Source organism: Dipteris shenzhenensis, chromosome 21 (assembly GCF_047967505.1).
Source record: "Dipteris shenzhenensis isolate YYH24624 ecotype China chromosome 21, Dip_SZ_1.0, whole genome shotgun sequence".
NCBI classification, from domain to species: domain Eukaryota; kingdom Viridiplantae; phylum Streptophyta; class Polypodiopsida; order Gleicheniales; family Dipteridaceae; genus Dipteris; species Dipteris shenzhenensis.
Genome location: NC_141616.1, coordinates 28,230,525 through 28,249,893, shown reverse-complemented (window position 1 = coordinate 28,249,893; position 19,369 = coordinate 28,230,525). Strand labels below are relative to the sequence as shown.

General features: G+C 40.4%; 1 protein-coding gene across 1 annotated transcript; it reads left to right on the top strand.

Moving 5' to 3' along the window:
• Positions 1 to 4,012: 4,012 nt before the first annotated feature.
• LOC147888710 (dynein beta chain, ciliary protein) lies at positions 4,013 to 5,440 on the top strand. The gene is made up of 3 exons (XM_087392885.1): positions 4,013 to 4,365; positions 4,681 to 4,775; positions 4,948 to 5,440. The coding sequence occupies exons 1-3, from the start codon at positions 4,206 to 4,208 to the stop codon at positions 5,242 to 5,244; spliced, it is 552 nt and encodes a 183-aa protein (XP_087249011.1). The 5' UTR covers positions 4,013 to 4,205; the 3' UTR covers positions 5,245 to 5,440.
• Positions 5,441 to 19,369: the final 13,929 nt, after the last annotated feature.

The window sequence follows — 19,369 nt, the reverse complement described above, 5'->3', positions numbered from 1 at the left end:
ATGACTATACTATCAAGGATAGTGCTGAGTGGGCTCTGATGTACAGTGATGGTACCGTACTTGCCAACCTATGCATTGTTTGAGTGGTAAGAATGGAGAAAGTCCCTGATGTACGTGGTCATTGTAGGACTGTCCTCCAAGGCTTTTAGGCTCTCATGCAAACTGCTTAGACCCCTTTGGTCTAAGTAAGATGTTGCTTCCTTGGAAAGAGCATAAGTCGATGTAGGTGGCCACACAAGTTCCAGTGACTGGGCCTCGTCAATGGTTGTGTAGGCCAGTGGTGACTGACGTGGCATTTGTTCTTCTTGGTCATGCACTGAATCCTCCTCAGAGCCATCACTCTGAACCATAAATGCTTGTGGTCACCATGGTTGAGAGGATGTAGATGGCTACGAACTCTGGAGGGGGTCTTGTGGTTGAGGCGGTGGGCTCTTTCTGCGCATCCTCTTTAGTGGTGGCATTTTTTTTGAACATGCATCCATGTGCATGTGGTGTACCATTGATCATTAGATTAGTTGGCATGAAGGTATGACCTTTGTGTGTGTTTGTGAGAGATCTTTTTTTTAATTTTAAACATGCTTTGAGAGTGTGGAATGAAAGTGTGTGGCACAATTATTCATGCAATCATCTATGTGTCTAAGCAAAAGTGTGTGAGTGCACGTGACCTAGTAGCTAGGTAGGGACTAACTACATGTTTTTTTGATAGTAAATGAACTTATGAATGAGTAGAGCTAGGTGAGATTGCTTGGCTTGCCTTAATTTTCCAATGCTCAGCTATGATCCCATTCCAAGAAACCAAATTACTTGAGTAGAATCCAGATTTCGCGCGATATGCTCTTAGTGATGGATTAATTGAGATGCCTAGGTCACAACATCTCTTAAAGTCTTTCTTTCAACAATATAAATGATAACTCTTCCTTGGTGTTGCACCCATTGATTGTGCACACATAGAGGAGGCTCTGGTGGTGACAATAGGAGACCTCTTCATCTCACCAAAAATATTAAACTTTCACCTTTATTCTAGGTGGCAATGACATCCTCATGCTTCTCATGCTTGTTGCAAATATACTTTCTTGATCCAGGCTTATTGGTCTTCTGAGTACATGATCTCGCTCATGGCTCCATGCATTTCTTGGTTTGACATGTTGGGTGGAGTAAACTATGGTAGGATCCTCGTCACTTCTAGATACTACTTCCTTGGAATGTTTGCTCATCCCCACAACTATCTCAAGGACTCTCTTGATCTTTGTTAGGGCTCTCGGGGATTCTTTGAGATTGAGACAACTCAAATCGGTTCTGTTCTTGTTCACTTGTAGTCTCCACTAGGTAGTTTGACATTGCACCACCTATCAAAATCGTCTCCAACTGTAGTTTGATATCGCACTAATATTTGAGTCATTGCAGGCTTCCTTGTGCCTTGGAGTCCATTCGGACTCAATTTCGTACTATTGTTAGATCCGCTCAATTGGGACTAGAGCTCTCCTACACAAGGTTTTGAGATAGAATTTTGCCTTCTTGCTTGCTATTCTTGGTCCTCCACATTTACTTAGCCATACTCCAAGAGCTTTGCACTGAGAGTTGTGTATTGCTAGATCTTTTTAGCTCTTCTATCTGACATGTGCCCATACAACAGGGTGGTAGTCCAAGGATCGTAGTCTAAGAACTTATAGCCTAAGAGTCCAAGGGTGGTAATTAAAGAGCTTGTGATAGTTCACGATTCTATAAAAGTTTGAGAGTGCAAGGGTGGTAATCCAAGAGGTAGCAATGGTCCAAGAGGTAGCTCTTCTATCTAACATTTGCCTATGCGATAGAGTGGTAGTCCAAGAGCCTATAGTCTAAGAGTCTAAGGGTGGTAGTCAAAGAGCTTGTGATAGTTCATCAGTCTGTAAAAGTCCAAGAGTTCAAGGGTGTTAATCCAAGAGGTAGGGATAGTCCAAGAGTCCACGTGGCACGTGACAACTCCTCCAAGCTGCCACATCTCAAAAACCCCCCCACATCTCTCCAAGCTACCACATCCGTGGGTAATAGGTAGAATAAATGTTATAATGCATGCTCAAATTTTTCAAGGGCACTGCTCCCAACCCCCTTGTTTCATTAGGCCTAGATTAGGCCTTTAGTATAGGTGGCTTATAGCCCTCTTTCCAGCACTCCAACAGTGTCTATATACTAAAGGAGGGGCTCCTTATGTGACAAGAAACGATCGTCTGTCTTTAGTTCTATAGATTAAAGATTCCCATTGCAACCTTTTCTTCATGTTGTCACATTTGTTATACCAATGCAAGTTGGTTCATCATTAACGTGCAAGACTTTATTGCTAGTTTTATTGGTTATGATATTTATAAAAGAGTGAATGCTGAAAAGATTGCTATATTTGAACATTTGGTGAGGTGCCCCCCACCCCCGCCTCGCCTTATGTTTAGCAATAGTATAGTATTTAGTGAGGTGCCCCCACCCTTTCCTCAACTCAGCTTCCCCTTACGATTGGGTTTTTGGCTAGGCTTTGATGCCTAGCCTCTAGCCTCATAAGCCTTAGCACTTGCATGTAGGCATAATCATAAGACATACACACATGCACACCTTGGCTAACAACTTTTATTTTGAGCCTTTGTGGAGGAATCCCATGCACAAGATTCTTCAATCCACGAGTGATAATTTTCAAGTTTGAAGGTTTGTAACTATATAAACAAACCCACAAGCTCGATGTGGAGGTTCAATGGATGTTCAAGCACAGATGCTAGAGGGTTGTGGATATGGGTTTGGATGATCTTCTTCCAACATAGGGTTTGGTTGATGCTAGATTATCTTTAGAGCTTTGCATCCATATCATAGCTCATGAACCTTGTATGCACACACATACTTCATGCACTAGTATACTTGTAATTTGTTTATGGGCTTTATTTGCCCTTGAATATGATGGAATTCTAACATCTTGTCTTTTGGTTCTTGAGTAATTGAGTGTGCATAAATAACCCAAGCATCACCATCTCACACAATGGCTCTTCACAAGCTTGCTTGCACTCCCGGTAGCATGAACTATAGGATTATATTGACACACATCTTTGCCATGCATACACATTCTTGTCCCATAGGAGGTGAGTAGATGGCACATGCCAAGATACACGAATATGTAGGGTGAGGGAGAGAAAGCTAACTGTCAACATTTTGCGGTCACTCTGAGGGACTCCAAAAAAGAGGTGAGCTGAGTGCACATAATAGAGAGGTGAGTTGAGTGCACATATTCAATGCTTTCTAAAGATGAGGTGTGCTTGATGTTGGGAATGGATGTCCTATTTTAAAAAACCCTTACTAATTGTGGCCCAAGAATTCTAAATTCTCATGAAGTATGTAATCACTGGCATATAGATGCAAGAATGTCAGATTGTAGACAAGAAGATAACTACCGGCTCTTGAACTATGCCACGTGTCACTTTTGGACTCTTGGGATCTTGGAGTACCATTGTTGGACTCTTGGACTTTTACAAACTCATGAACTACCACAAGCTCTTGGACTACTACATACACATATGTATGCGTGTACGTAACAAACATATAATACAAAAACACACACATGTTCGTAGTGGCCACAGATAGAACTTGACTACTTAAGATAACCTTGGGGAAATTGAAGACGCTTCCATCAGCACTGTGATGGGCATTGCTAACAAGGTGGCTAATGTACATTAATCTATACTATATATAATTGACATTGTTCTCTCTTTAGAACTCGACACTCTCTCTCTACACGTGTCAGGGAGCAGTGGCGAATGACCGCACGATTGCCATGTGGCGATTTAGCTATGCATAGGGACCAGAGCAGAGAAGGCGGTCACGTGTGCTTGCCACGTGGATGCGCTTTGTGCATGAAAGTTTGGATTGTCCAAAGCAGAGGAGTGAGCCGTGCATACAGTGAAATCAAAGATCACATCCGTCACAATCAAGAGCCTTAAACACTATGCTAAGAGGCCAATAATGATAATCTCCTTTAGCAAATAAAGTGTGTCATGTAAGACTACTCCTTCATTCTGTGCATCCTTCACCACAACTTCACTTGCTAGTACTAGTATTTATGTGATGGAGCCATTAAGAAGAGCCATGAAGTTATAGAACTAAGATTTTTGCACTAAACCCTCTTCTTGGGACAGTAATTTTCGACTCTCATTGCTATGGTGAAGAAGGCTATCGGCAACTGTCGATAACAGAAGAAAATGGGTCAGGCCTTGCGAAAGATTACAGGTTGGCGGAAGCCCCCTTCAACGCTCAAGCAATCTGTTATCGAATCGCAAACACCTCGCGAAACGAGGTTTCAAGACCCCCATTTGCAAGGCCACATACCTGGGGATGTTTATCCCACCCCCCCAGACCCCAGTAAGCACATTGCACCCCTGCAACATGACTTTTGTAATTTGAATACGTTAGAAGCCCTGCTAGTTAGTCGGAAAGTAGATTAGTCTACCACCCATTTTGTTTACATGCTTCAACTTCCACATCATTTTGTGAATTTCATATCTTCAGGAATTACAATGTCTGTTCTGTTTTAGGCAATCCAGTTCTATCGTTTCTTCCATCGAAGAAGGGATTGTTGCCTTGTATCTGCTGTTGTAACAACAAGCTTTCCTTAAAGCAATTTGCAACACCCGTTTGTATTATCTTGTTCGATTGAGTGCTGCCACCGTTTTGCAGATGATTTGAGAGAATGGGACAGATCTGATCCCATGTATTCGGCAATGATAAAGCAGATGGCAGGAACTGTGGTAACTAGGGGAGGACAACACCCGGTAAGGGGATTTTGATGCTATGGTCCCAGTTTAGTTTGATTTCTCAAGCTTGGGCACTACTGTTGCCGTGAGATATCTAGGTTTGATGTTTTAGCTGTTGTTTTGTTTGCTGGAATTTGGAAGAGATTAGGTGTATATCTAAATTTTAAGATTGCTTGAATGAGCGTTGCAGGGATCTATGTTTAAAAGACCAATGCCAACCAACAGGCATAGCACTACAGGCCCTGATGAGGACACCATTGTAGCTCCTGGGACTTTAAATGTGTCTCACATACGGCAGATGTTTCTCTCCTACCAAGGATTAGCAGAGGATGAAAAGAAACACATGGATGCCGAAGCTCTTGCCAAAAAGTATCAGGTTGATGTTGCCCTACTTGAAAAAGTACTGAAGTTCTATGCCCTTCCCGAGAAGAAAGATGAATTCAAAGCTGCTACAAAAGACACAGGATCAAATTTAAAGCAGGAATAGGAGCTTCGATGGTTTTAAATGTGAACTGTGTTATTCCTGAATCCTAGACCACAAATTTTGATGCCAAGCTTCCAGTTGTGAGTTTACAATAAAGCAGGAGAGTGATCTCAAATCAAAGGCTTCATCTGTGCGTTTTGATGTCAAAGGAGCGTCCATTTGTGAGTTTACAATAAGGTAGGAGTGTTCTCAAATTCAAGGCTTCATCTGTGCATTTTGATTTTCAGTGGCTTCTTAAGAGGTGAGAGATTCTGGTTGCTTGGCTGTGGTTGTTTCTGCGATCAGCTCTTCCATTGATATCTCATCACAATGCATAGTCTTAGTTCTGGGCAACCTAATAAGGTATGCATTGGCATTTCTTTGAAACCTAGTTATTTATACCTTCAGTTTGTCTGGAGAAAGTTGTATTTGCATAGTAGAGAGGGTTATCTATATTGCATTTTAGAGGTCTATGCAATGGTCAAAGATGGCTGGAGGGAAGAACCATTATTTCCTCTCTCACATCTGTATGCTTGGACTCAACATGATCATGCATGAGCCAGTGTCTAGGATTCATACTTCAGGTGACGTTGTAATAGAGGTTGGATACGTGGCCAATGTTTTGACTCTAGGTCACAAAAGTGATAACAATCTGTTTGTTACGTGTCCCTATCACCATTACGTTTGTTTTGTCTATGTTGACCTGCATTCCCAAGCGTCTGCAGAAGTCCCCCAGTGCATCCAAATGTACAAAGCAACAATAGACGGCCTCTTTCTTGTGCTTGGCTCGGCTGATGCAGCCCATATATCAACCAAGTGCTTACCATGATTGTCTAATAATTCTTTGCTATTTTGCTGTCCCCTCCCTTATGGATCGGCACAATCCTGCTAAGCTGCCATTTTGAGGGAAACCTTTCCTCTAGAGCCATATTAATGAGTTTGGTAAGCATTTTCTTTGTCCTCTCCCCTCCCCATGTTAGTATTTCCGCCACCAACGCTTATGTGTCTGGAGCCTTTCCATTAACCAGCTTTTTAAGGCCTTTACTCCTGTCCTCTTCTGTTATGATTCTAATTGCGGCCTTGATGGTATAGTCTTGGTTGACTTCCTCTTCCCCACCTCATTCATAGAGGCTTTTGATGACTCGTACCACGTCCTCCCACGATGCTTTCCTCTCCCCAGGTTTGCTGCCATGTAACTTCTGGAAAAACTGTTGAGGATTTTGTGTCAGATCCTCAAACTCTCCAACTGTTTGCTCTTGAGAAATATCCTTTTTTTGTTCCTAACCACTTGTTTATATGCTCGTGCTCTGCCCTCTTTCTCGGCTGTACCTGCTGTTTTCCAGGCTTTATTTCCTCCCCTTATTTTTACTGAAGCACTTTTGGGCTGTTAACAATAGCATATCTGTTATATATTTGTTCAGTTCGTGGCAAGTGGGAGGCATCTGACATAGTGCCATTGTTGTCTAGTTTCCTTCTCGTAAATGCGAGCTTTTTTGTAGTCCGTTCTCAGCCTAGGGGATGTGGGAATTTTATGTTTTTTCGCCCTTCAATGAAGCATAACATTTTTGTAGAGACATAAATGCACATAATCCCCTTCCTTGAAAACCAAGTATCTCCTACACTCATCCGCATATTTGGCTTGGGCATCTTGCATATTGTTACGTACATTTCCTAAACTACTACTGTAGATCACGGGAGTAGCACCACAGAGTATCATCCCAGCCAAATCCTGTTGAAGCGTGAGAGCTCTCAGAGAGTCGAAATCCAAAAAAATCACACGTGAAGGTACATTTTGCTTCTCTCACTAACTCCAACAAGCCCCATCTCCCTAGATGGATCTAGATGCAACATGTCATCATCATAGGGCCTTCCTAATGCATCTTTTCACCCCTCTCTTGGGATACTTTAATTTCCTTTGTCCCCAGGCACATTTCTTGCATTAGGCCCTTAGCCTTAGATCCACCTAGTCTGGTGCTATCAGCCCTCACCTAGGACCGTGACATTAATTCCCTCCTGATCATTTACATGAAGCGCAAACAGATATATCACAAATAGAGAACCTTTAAGGGAAATGTCGACTGATTCTTCCGAGGTCATGCTACCTCGGCTAGAGCATAACATTCCTTTCCTCTTCAGACATCAGCGTCCTCGATGATAAAATCTGGGATTACTCTTCGCAACTGGTATATGGATTCCCAAGTAGCTTTTGATAGAGGTTGACCATGCCATGCAACCAACGCCGTGGGTATCTTCCGATTTCGTATTGCATTGTTTCTCGGTCCAAGATTCTTGTTGGTTTGTGCCTTGCATTATCCTCCATCTCCTGAAACAAAACCACACCTTCGATTAGTGAGTCACCAGTATTTAAAAATTTCTTTAAACGAGAAACATGAAACACTGGGTGCACCTTACATCCCTGTGGCAATTCTAATTTATAGGCTACCTTGCCTATTCTCTTTAGAATTAACCACGGCCCACAGTATCGAGGTGATAACTTAGCACACTCTTCTGAAGTTAAGCTCTCCTGGTGTCGTAGGCAGCCCTACAATAAAGTCCATGGAAATGCTCTCCCACTTAGTGGTATCTCCAAGGGCTGTAAAAGTTCGGGTGGCTTCACCCGCTCGCCCTTACTTACCTGACATGAAAAACACCGTGTCACGTATTCATGAATATGCTTTTTCATCTTTGGCCAAAAGAAATCTCGCTTCACGAGATCATATATCTTCTTGACTCCTGGGTGTCCCGCACATGGGCTATCATGGCACTGTCGAATGACTCTCTGCCTGAGATCATTCTGACTAGGTACTACAACCTTGCCATTTCTTTTTAGCATACCATCCCTTATGGTATATCTTGCATATGTTTGGCCTTTTCTGGATGCCAGGTCATCCTTTTCTTTCTTGGGTCTAAACACATGAGCTTTAGGCCATAAGCTCTGGGCAAACTCGTCCACTTTTTGAGTTTCTCTAATCTCGGTCATTAGAGCACTCTCTAATACCGTAAAACTCATATTGTGCATAATGCGAGACAACGCATCAGCAACCTTATTATCCTTCCCTCTTCGGTACCGAATTGTCAAATTGAACTCTTGCATGAGCTCTACCCACCTAGCTTGGTGGCCCCTCAAGTCAGGTTGTTTACAAAAATGTTTCAGAGTATCATGATCCGCATCCACATAAAACTCTGAACCATATAAATAATGCCTCCATGTTTTCAAAGCATGGATAACAGCATACAACTCCAATTCATGAGTTGGTCAATTCCTTTGAGAGGGAGAAAGCTTCTTGCTTAAAAGGCTACTGGCCTTCCCTCTTGAAGGAGAACTGCTCCTACCGTAATGGCACTTGCATCGGTTTCCAAGAACAACGGTTTCTGGGGATCAACTATTTTTAACACCGGTCCTGTGACCACAGCTTGTTATGGTGTTAAAACTTTCTTGTTGATTCTGTCCCCATATAAAAGATACTTTATTTGAGGTTAGATCAGTCAATGGCGATACTATTTCGGAATATCCTTTGATATGCCTTCTATAAAATTGGACAAATCCCAAGAATGATCGCAAAGCGGTCAGACTCTAAGGGATTGGCCAAGTCAGTATCACAGCCACTTTCTTTGGATCCATTTCTACTCCCCCTGGAGTAATTATGAATCCTAAGTATTCAAGTCTAGCCATACACAGTATAGTTTTCTTTTTATTTACATAAAGATTGGCTTTCCTCAAAGTACTGAACACTATTCTTAAGTGTTCACGATGCTCAGTAATACTTTTATCCCCCAAAAAATTTATATATATATATATATATATATATATATAAGTGGGGGGGGACAAAGGACTTAAATGGGAAGACCATAGTCTAGAAGATGGTTATTTGCTCTACAAGGTACATCATATGTCTCGGATATAAAGACAAAAGATGCCATTTTTTTTTAAAAATATCATGATAGTTCAAGGTGGTGGATACATTCAAATTCATGACATTTATGCATGTTCTAAATGGAAAAGTTTTTACCTTCTAATGAATAGGAAGTCCAAGACTTTGTGTTAAAGTGTCAAAAGTGTCGAGACAATAAATGTGAACACTTAAAAATAGGTCCATTTTTAATTCTAGTCGGCAAATGGGAAAGTATCTCAATGGACTTTGCTATGGGATTACCTTGGCCACAAAGGGGTCATGACTTTGTGTGGGTAATTTTAAAAAGATTGTCCAAAATGAGTCAATTTATTCCCACCAAAGTAGAATTGAAAACATTCAAACTATTGAGATTGTAAATTGCACTATATGTGCACTACATGTCCTACCAGACTTAAGTGGCCTAGGGTTCCTAACTTCTCATTCACTTTCTTGTATACATATCCACTTTGTGTTTACTCCTTAAAGTGGAGCCTATATCCACTTTGGGTTTGCTCCTTAAAGTGGAGCATAATGCGTGCTTTTTACGATACAAGAAGTGTCTTGCTTTGATTTCTCTCTCTCTCTCTCTCTCTCTCTCTCTCTCTCTTCTCTCTCTCTCACCATTTTTTCAACATGGTATCAAAGTCAATGTTTTTCTAGCTTCTCCAATTCTTGTCTAACTTTATTGATTCTATCTTGATTGAGTGTCTGGCATAGTTCTAGAACGTTGTCTTGATTGTGTTTGAGAGAGACTTTTTTTCATCTGTAGTCAGCATGGATTTGCAAGTCAAGTCCTTGATGAAATGTATTTGGATGCTTTTGTATAGCACACAATTAGCTTGTGGTTGATTGATTCAGCTTATTCATATGCGTCACGACTTTTGTTAAGCAACATAGTCTTACCAAGGTTACTTGAGTCTCTTCAAGGCTTTCACAACATAGGAGTTCTTCAGTTTGAGTTTGCTCCTTAGCTTGTTCTTTGATAATTCAAGTTTCCACAGGTGAAGTTAATCTCACATTGTTTCAAACTTCTTCCTAGAATCTCACTTTAGTTCAAGCATTCTATAGGCATTGGTTTAAAGATCGGGTACAATCTTTGGTACATTTTGACATAGTTTTCATTAGTATTATAGTTCTACCATTTTTGTGGTATCATCATAGCTTCCACTTGGAATCCTTAGTTTAGTGTTTCATTTTGTCGGCATACAAGGCCAAGTTGTAGAGTCCATATTTTGCAGTTAGTACATACCGTGCAAGCACAACGTCTCAATATTCTAGTTGTTAGAATCATTTGTTGGTTGTTAGCACATTGGCTACTGTAACTATGGATTCATGTGCCATGATAACATCTTGATCGGCTAAGTCTTAATGAATATTGGATATCATGTTAGCAATTTGGATCCTTGATCTTTGATTTTATTCAGATATTATGTGTTGAGGGGGAACTTGCCACAAGAATAAAAATTCCTTATGCTCTAGAGTGTGTTGTGGTGTAAGGTATAGGGATACATCCTAATGTAGAAGGAAGTAATGTATTTATTGGATATTTTTTACTACAAGGATGCTCCATGTAATGCATTATTTAATAGGTCAAGGCATAGATGAACTCAATAATTCTAGGTTGACTCATGCTAAGAGTGAGTCAAGCTTCTGTTGAATATATGGGATTCGACCCAAAGGGAATATTTACTTGCATATGGCTTGGTGATTGGATTTGAAAAACAATATGAAACTATATGGGATGAGTTGCCAACCTTCTAGGATGTGCCATCCTCCATATGTTGAGGTGCTCATAAGCCATGCCGAGACTACTCCTTGTGTTTCACTCTTCATTACATATGACCTAGCATTGTTCGTCGAGATATGCATCTTCACCTGGTGATTTGGAAACGGCTATCTGCCTTGAGAAAATGTGAAGGCACGACACATGCTTGGACAAAGTGAAGCACTTGGTCTTCTAGTAGCAGAACATGAAATTTCTTCAGGTACATACCATTGTAGAGTTTTGGCATTGCTTACCCAATGATCCTCTTCAGCACATAAGGGTCTTTGTCCACTATTGATGCTCTGGCTATGACCAAAGTATGGTGATGTATGTGTTTTAAATAAACTGTGTAATTGATTTGAGATGATTATCTCAAGAATGCATGCATCTTCAATGCACACATCCTTGTTTGCATACATCTCTTGCAAGAAGGCATACATCTTCAAGACACACTGTAGGCACACATCCTTGTGCATGATCTCATCCTACATGAACTTTTCTACCTCATGAGCATCAAATCAACTATTTGGGCAATTTAAAAGGGGGAGATAGGGACCATGGACGTTTTGGACATGTACCTATTAGGGCCATGTGCCCTTCATCATCTTAGCTACTAAGTGTCCATGGAATTCCACAAGTAGTCCAAAAAATAGATAGTAATATGGAATCTCTATAAAAGACAATGGAAGTAGGCAACCCAAAATTAACCCATAAGAGCTCGGCTACTTGGATTGGATCGTAATGCTTTGTGATAGGCATGAAGATGGCCATTTTGGAGCTTGGCTGCTTGGAATGCATTTCAATGCTTGTTGGTAGGCATGAAAATGGCCATTTTGGAGAATCTGTCTACCACCACATAAATACAATCATGGCCCTTTTTAGTGGTTGGGAGAGTAGAGGAAATATGCTCGCAAGTCCTGGAAGGAACTCGGTTTTATTAACAAGAGCCATAAGACTTGATGAACTTTTCCACATCATGTCTCAAAGCGGCCAATAAAAATCTCTCTACAAATGCATAGCGGCCTTCAAAATCTTTATAACTTCCCATTGGATATGGAAATGAAGCAATATTTGTAGCATTATCTAATGCCCAACAACATTAAGCGAGGTCAGTAGGTTCACGTCTTCAAGGTTCGAAGTCTTGTTTTGAGGCAACTTTGCTTTCAACACCGTGTTTAGAAAAAAGGAGTTGGTGAAGCTAGGGATTTATTCACTTTTTGGTACGATGCTTGTGGAGAGTCAGCTCGTAAGATGTGCCTGGCTATCTTCCTCCATATAATTTTCTAAGGACCTTGCAACCATAGATACTCCGAGTTACTAACATGGATTGTCCTTCCCAACAACCATCTACTAGCACCAATCATTAAATTGCAATTGTATCACCTATCGCCTATTTGGTTCAGGGTTATCAATTAATTGTTTCAATAACTTGTAGCCTTTGATTAAAGCTATCTACTTAAAAGTGCTTGCCATGTTATTAGCTCACAATGCCAAGAATCATCCTACAAGAATTAGGCACACAAGCTCACATGTCAAGGCCATTGAAACACCAAAAATATTGTGTGTTGTGCACACGTGCATGCGCATGCGCATGTGCATGTGCATGCATGTGCGTGTGTGTATGGGCGAGTGCATGTGCATCTGCATCTGCGTGCATGCATGTGTGTGCATGTGTGTGTGTTTGTGTGTGTGTGTGTGTTTCCTATAATGAGAAGACCTACTCTCACCAAGCTTGACAACACTCATTCAAGAGCTCTTAAAAAGTATAATCTAGTCAAGGATTCCATCTGTGAAAGGAATCAGAATGTTTGCAGGCTGAAGAAAGTATTTTATGGTTTTGAAGCAAGCACCTCGTGCTTTGAGTGAAAAATATAATGATATCTTACCTCTATTGGTTTTTGGATATCTATGGTAGATTCTTCATTGTATGTGAAGAAGAAAGAGAGTGGTTTGGTGCTAATTGTGATTTATGTGGATGATTGATTGTCACAGATGATTGTGAAAGAGAAATTGCTAATCGTTGGGCAGCGAGTTTGACATGAAAGATTTGGGAGAGTTGAGATGCTTTCTTGGCATTGATTGGGTGAAGGATCATGTAATAATATGGATAGTCTAGCATCAATATGCATTGGATATGTAGCTACAAACTGGATGTAAACCCATGAGTACACCCTTGGAGCAAAATGTGCAGTTGAGGGCTGATCTCAGTGATGAGTTAGAAGATCCAACTATGCACAAGAAGATGGTTGGTAGCCTCATCTACATGAAAATTACATGTCGAGACTTGAGTTATGATGTGGGGCTAGTCATTCAATTCATGAAAATTCACAGAGGCCTCATTTGGATATAGTGTGTATTCTGTGAAGGCCACTACTCATTATGGTCTCTTGTAGGAGCATGGTAAATGCTTAGATGTTCATGGTTACATAGATGCAGATTGGGCATTTCAAATAGCTTTGCACCATGCAAAATGCATTGAACCTTGAAAAAGATGGCATGATAAACCAATTGCAAAGGGATAGTGGGAGGAAACCGAAGCAATGTTAGGGGGGCTATACAAAATCTTGAAAGCTAGAAAGATTGCCTAGGATTTAGATTAGGTAGAGAGTAGCTCTCTACAAGATAATGGCTACAAATAGGTGCTGACAATGTTGAAAAATCCAAATAGGATGGACATGTACTACAAATTGGAGCTCCAATACCATGCCACTGTGTAGGAGCTTGGTAGGGCTATTGATAGTGTTGAGAGGTAGGTTGCTTATACTGTTGAAGTGGAGGGTAGAGAGACCTCTTATAGAGTGCCTACATAGAGATTCTTGAATGAATTGAAAAGGTTTAAAAATAGCTAGAGGAACCTAATTGAGTTTTTGCCAAAAGTATGCAGAGAGGAGTGGATAAAGGATATAATTTACACCATTAACTTGAGGGAGAAAAAAAAGAAGAAGAAAGATATCCAGTGATGAGAAGCAGACAACAATCCTCATAGTATCATAAGTAAAATCTGATAGTTTTCCTCTAGAGATGCAACAAGGTGAAAAGTGCAGATATACAATGGCCACATAATAGGTTAGTGCCACATTTGATGGCCCCTATATTTGCATCCCATGCACTTCTATTCCTTTGCATTGTTCATGAAGGCAAGACTAGCATGTAGTGAGAGGAAACCGAAGCAATATTAGGGGGCTATACAAAATCTTGAAAGCTAGAAAGATTGCCTAGGATTTAGATTAGGTAGAGAGTAGCTCTCTACAAGATAATGGCTACAAATAGGTGTTGACGATGTTGAAAAATCCAAATAGGAGGGACATGTACTACAAATTGGAGCTCCAATACCATGCCACTATGCAGGAGCTTGGTAGGGCTATTGATAGTGTTGAGAGGTAGGTTGCTTATAATGTTGAAGTGGAGGGTAGAGAGACCTCTTATAGAGTGCCTACATAGAGATTCTTGAATGAATTGAAAAGGTTTAAAAATAGCTAGGGGAACCTAATTGAGTTTTTGCCAAAAGTATGCAGAGAGTGGAGCGCTAAAGGATAGAATCCACACCATTAACTTGAGGGAGAAAAAGAAGAGGAAGAAAGATATCTAGTGATGAGAAGTAGACAACAATCCTCACAGAGATGCAACAAGGTGAAAAGTGTAGATATACAATGGCCACATAATAGGTTAGTGCCACATTTGATGGCCCCTATATTTGCATCCCATGCACTTCTATTCCTTTGCATTGTTCATGAAGGCAAAACTAGCATGTAGATTGTGTAGATATCTATTTAAGAACATATGGATAGACTAGATGTGCTTACCTCATGAACTGTTAGGGAGGAGAGAGTGGAAGCTGGCCAAGCAATCCATGGAGATATTTCTTATGGACATCCACCCAACAAGAAGGCAAACTAGGGGGAGCCAAGTTATGGATCTTTACCCAATAAGAAGGGAAAGTAGGGGGAGCCAAGTTGTAGATCTTTACCCAATAAGAAGGGGAAATAGAAGCGGCAAAGTGAGGTTGAAAATCTTAGTCTCACTAGCTTACTCTTGACATGTGACTTGAGACTTTCATTTCAATCATCTTGATATTTGTTGTAATTCCCTTTAGAGAGGGTTTCTCCTCTTGAGGATGGTAAGAGAGAAATGAACCTTAAAAAATAAGAGCCACATTGGAAAAAGATTCTTGTAATGCCCTTTAAAAATGATCAAAAGCATATTAACTAGAAGGATGACTTCTCAATTACCCTCCAAAATGAGATCCTAGACTATCCTTCAAATTTGAGGCTTGCAAAACTTGCTTGAGGGTAGAGCTTTGATGATGGAATTGGTCTTCTTCCTTATAGCCTAGGACATTCAATTTTGATGGCACTTTCACATAAAAGCATGGGGCAGCTTCCATGACTTTTGTAGCTTCCTATGGCCTTGGTTAGATGGCACCTAGCTAGGTGGTTTGTGGTCATTTAACAATTGGCTAGCATAGTTGTCAATGCTTGCAAGACACCACATGATGTTTTTTTACCCTTCTTTCCTCCAAGTAGAACTTGCATTTGAAATGTAATAGCTCTAACTAGATGAGAGTGGATTGAATTCTTATCTAAGAATTTGTATCTATGGCCTTTCTCGGATTTTTTATGGGTACCAAATATCTCCAACCGCTACTACCCATTTCTCATAGGTTGGTACCCAGTGATCCTTCCTTCACCTTATATTTGGTACATTGGAACACAAGGTATGGGTCATCTTCCTCATTCTCCTTAGAGTCAGTGAGAACTATAAATCTATCCACCTCTTCTAGTGTAGTAGTGAGGTCATCAAATTCCTCCCCAACCTACGGTCCACTATCATAATCTCTCAGTACACATGCACTACAAGAGCACATTTGAGACAAAGGTGGATTGTCTAAAATGCCCCATACGATGTGTAGAATTTGTGTCCCATTAAGGGTGTCATAGTCATATCTATTCCTCCTTTCTACTTCATCCCCCTTCAAATCGTGGAACACTTTGTGCACCAAGTTGTTTTTAGGATCTATTTTCTATATGTCGATTGTGCCACAAAGTGGAATCTATAGAAATACAAGTGAAAAGAATACATTTAGGGACAAAGTGGAATCTACTTCTTTTCACACACAAAAAGTGGATCTACGGGAAATACAAGATGAAGCAAGGGTCCATGCTATGTGGGAGAAACCATGTGAAGATGGGAGGTAAAAGATGTAGTTTATACAAGTGAAAAGAAGTAACACCCTATATATAAATGCCACTTCCATCAATGATTGAAACAGACTCAATACAAACAACCTAGGGCTACACAGACCATCTCATGCCTCCGCTTGAGGCAAATAACACTCACTCAACAACAAGATGACTCACTACTCACAAGACCAAGAGTAGGGGGACATCACTGTCCATTACAATGATTCCTTCTTTATACTCTAGAGGTCCCTCCTTCCAGGTGGTTCTACCAACAACTGCCTTCCTATTTCCTAACTAGCAACCTCTCCAAGCTACTACCTTCTATTTGACAACCTGATGGACATCCTTACCATTTGGAGTCTCATTGCTTGGAGAAGCATGTTGCTTGGTTATTCATTGGGGTGATTAGGGCACCTAGTTTTTTTCCACCTGGTTCAAGTCCTGTGTTGTCTAGGGTCAAGTCCTGTGTTGTCTAGGGTCAACACTTTGCCTTGACTCCTCTTCATTCATGTTTGCATGAATGTCAAACACTTTAGGAGCTAACATACTCAAGCTACTCCTTAAATTTGGAAGATCAGGCAACCAAGGTAACATTGCCAGCATTATTTCATTTTAGGAGAAGTAAAACCTCGATGAGGCAAAAGAGGTGAAGGTGGAATTGTAGTGTCCTCAAATAGAAGATAATCCCGAAGTAAAACTTCATGTCCGAGTGCTAGTGGCAGAGGCTAAGGCTATAAAGCATTAATACTAATGGGCACTTCATTGGAGTGACAATGCCATTCTTCCTTCCAATGCTCAATCACTTGAACTATCTATGGGCTTGTGAGAGTATGCAAATCACCAATCTCTATGGTCCAAGACAAAGGTGTAGCAGAGGCGCTACAAGTGCAAATTTGTGCACTTGGGTGCAAAAAGTGTCGCCACAAGCCAATGTTCTTGGTTGCTGAAATCTCTGCTAGCTTTTGTACAAGCTGGAGTAAAGCACCAAAATACTCTAGCAAGGTTGTTATGGTATAGAGAGTTAGGCTTTTGATGCTATCCAAAATGCATGGTTGTTCACGGCAATTGGTAAATATTCTAGGAAAATGGCATGGGTGGTAGTTGATTTGAAACTAGAGTAGGGCAAGTCCTACTTGTAGGTCCTGATAAGGTCATATCCAAGGTCTTATACCTGACCCAAAAGTCCTCATGACTAGTACTTGATTTTTTGGTTATTGTGAATTTTCTAGTCTTGTTAGATGATTGTAAGACTTTTTGGGCTGTGAGTTCACTACCAAAGTGACCACCACCAACAAGTCTAGTGTGTGCCTCAACGAGAATAATTACCTGCTCATGTGGTATTACCAATCTATGTAGTATACCATCTACTCCTTGGTGGTATAATTGTCATCCAAGTAAAGAAGATTACCAAGATTTCAATGCCAATTGTCGTTGCTTGTCCTTAGGTATCTGTTCTAGAAATGCAACTTAAGACAAGTACTACATTAACTCTTCATATTCCATGTCAAAGAACCCAATGGCAAACATATGTGCATCTTAGAGCTTGGCATCTAGTCCTTGGTGTGTATCTAAGGCAAGCATCTGTGATAATCAATCTACTCCAGCTTGGCTTATCAATAATCTTCAAATCAAACTCCTACAGCAAAAGCATCCACCTAACCAAGTGTCCTTTTTTAAATATTTTGTTGATTAAATGCAACAACGCTCGGTGATATACATAGGAAATGAATTGATTCCCAAGTATATAGTGCCAAAATTTTTGCACACTGTATGAATTGATTCCCAAGTATATAGTGCCAAAATTTTTGCACACTGTATACCATACCAAGTGCTTCTTGTTCAGTAGTACATTAGTTATACATCTAGTCTCATTAATTTGCTTTCATGATAAACTAGGTAATCTAGCCTGCCTTTTGGCCGAGGAAAGATAATCTCAATGACAGTTGTATGCATCAACATGAGAATGAAAATGGATATCCCACCTTTTTTGTCATAGTTTAGGTGTTTCCATAGCTCATTTCTTAAGTTCCTGAAACACTTGTTTTAGTTCCTTGTTCCATTGGAACTTGGTATTCTTCTTGGTCATTTCATATAAGGGACCTGCAATCTTGGAAAAATAATTGAGAAATCTCTTATAAACCCCACAAAAGATTGTAGCTATATGATGTTTTAGGTTCAGGCATCCTCTCAATGGCTTTAATTTCCTTGGATCTACGCAAATGCCTTCTTTTGGAATCAGTGACCAAGCAACACACCTAGTCTAACACAAAAGACACTCTCACTTGTTTGCACCTATCAAAGACTTAACCCAGGTATCCAAGAGGCATATATTCTTCTAAATACACACATAAATCATGTAGATAGATAGCAATAAATTTGGTCAAATAATCTTGGAAAGTGCCAACCATAAATCTTTGAAAAGTCAATGGTGCATTTGCAATCCAAACAATGTAACCTTGGTAGCATATACACCCTATTCTATTGTTTTGTCTTGGATTGATCTTTAGGTGCAATGAACTATCTAATTATAACAACTGTACCCATCCCATGAACAAGTACATCTCATGACCAGCTACCTGGTCTCGAATTTCATCTGTGAACAAAATTCAAAATGGATCTGGAGCTGTTTGGGCATCTAGTTTCCTGTAGTTGACACAAACTCAAAGTTTGCCATTCTTTTTGGGTACCACCATGATAGGAATCAACCAATCACTTTTCTCAATGGCATAGATGAAACCTACTTGAATCAATTTTCCAAGACTTGCTTGGCATACTTAGGATTCATGTGGAGCTATTGTTTTCTCACTAGCTTGGCATCCAATATCAATGGACTTCAACATGATAGACTTTGGAGGTACTCCCTAGAGATCTATGTAACTCTAGGTGAACAAATATTTGTATTGCAGGAGCAGTTCTTTGACTACTTGGAGCTATTCACCAAGCAAATATGCATGACCACCACAGTACGAGGATCCTCTTCAATTCCCAAGTTTAGTTTTTGTGTTAGTTTCGGTATCAGTTACTCAGAACCCAACAAGGTAATTGTCACCGTTGGTTCTGCGAGTTCCCATTCACCAACTATATCTTCTGTGAGATTACCAGTATAAGAGTTTTGTTGCTTGGCAAAATTTGTTTCCTTCGTTCCCTCTTTAAGCTTAGCAAAAACTTGGAATACATCAACCTCTCCAATAGGTAAGATTTGTAGTTCCATTAACCAAGTTTCCACTTCTAGTGGGAATTGATCTCCTTAACTTCCAAGTCTTTTAACCAATAGCTATTTGGGACCTTGCTTGGATTAGTGGGGATATGAA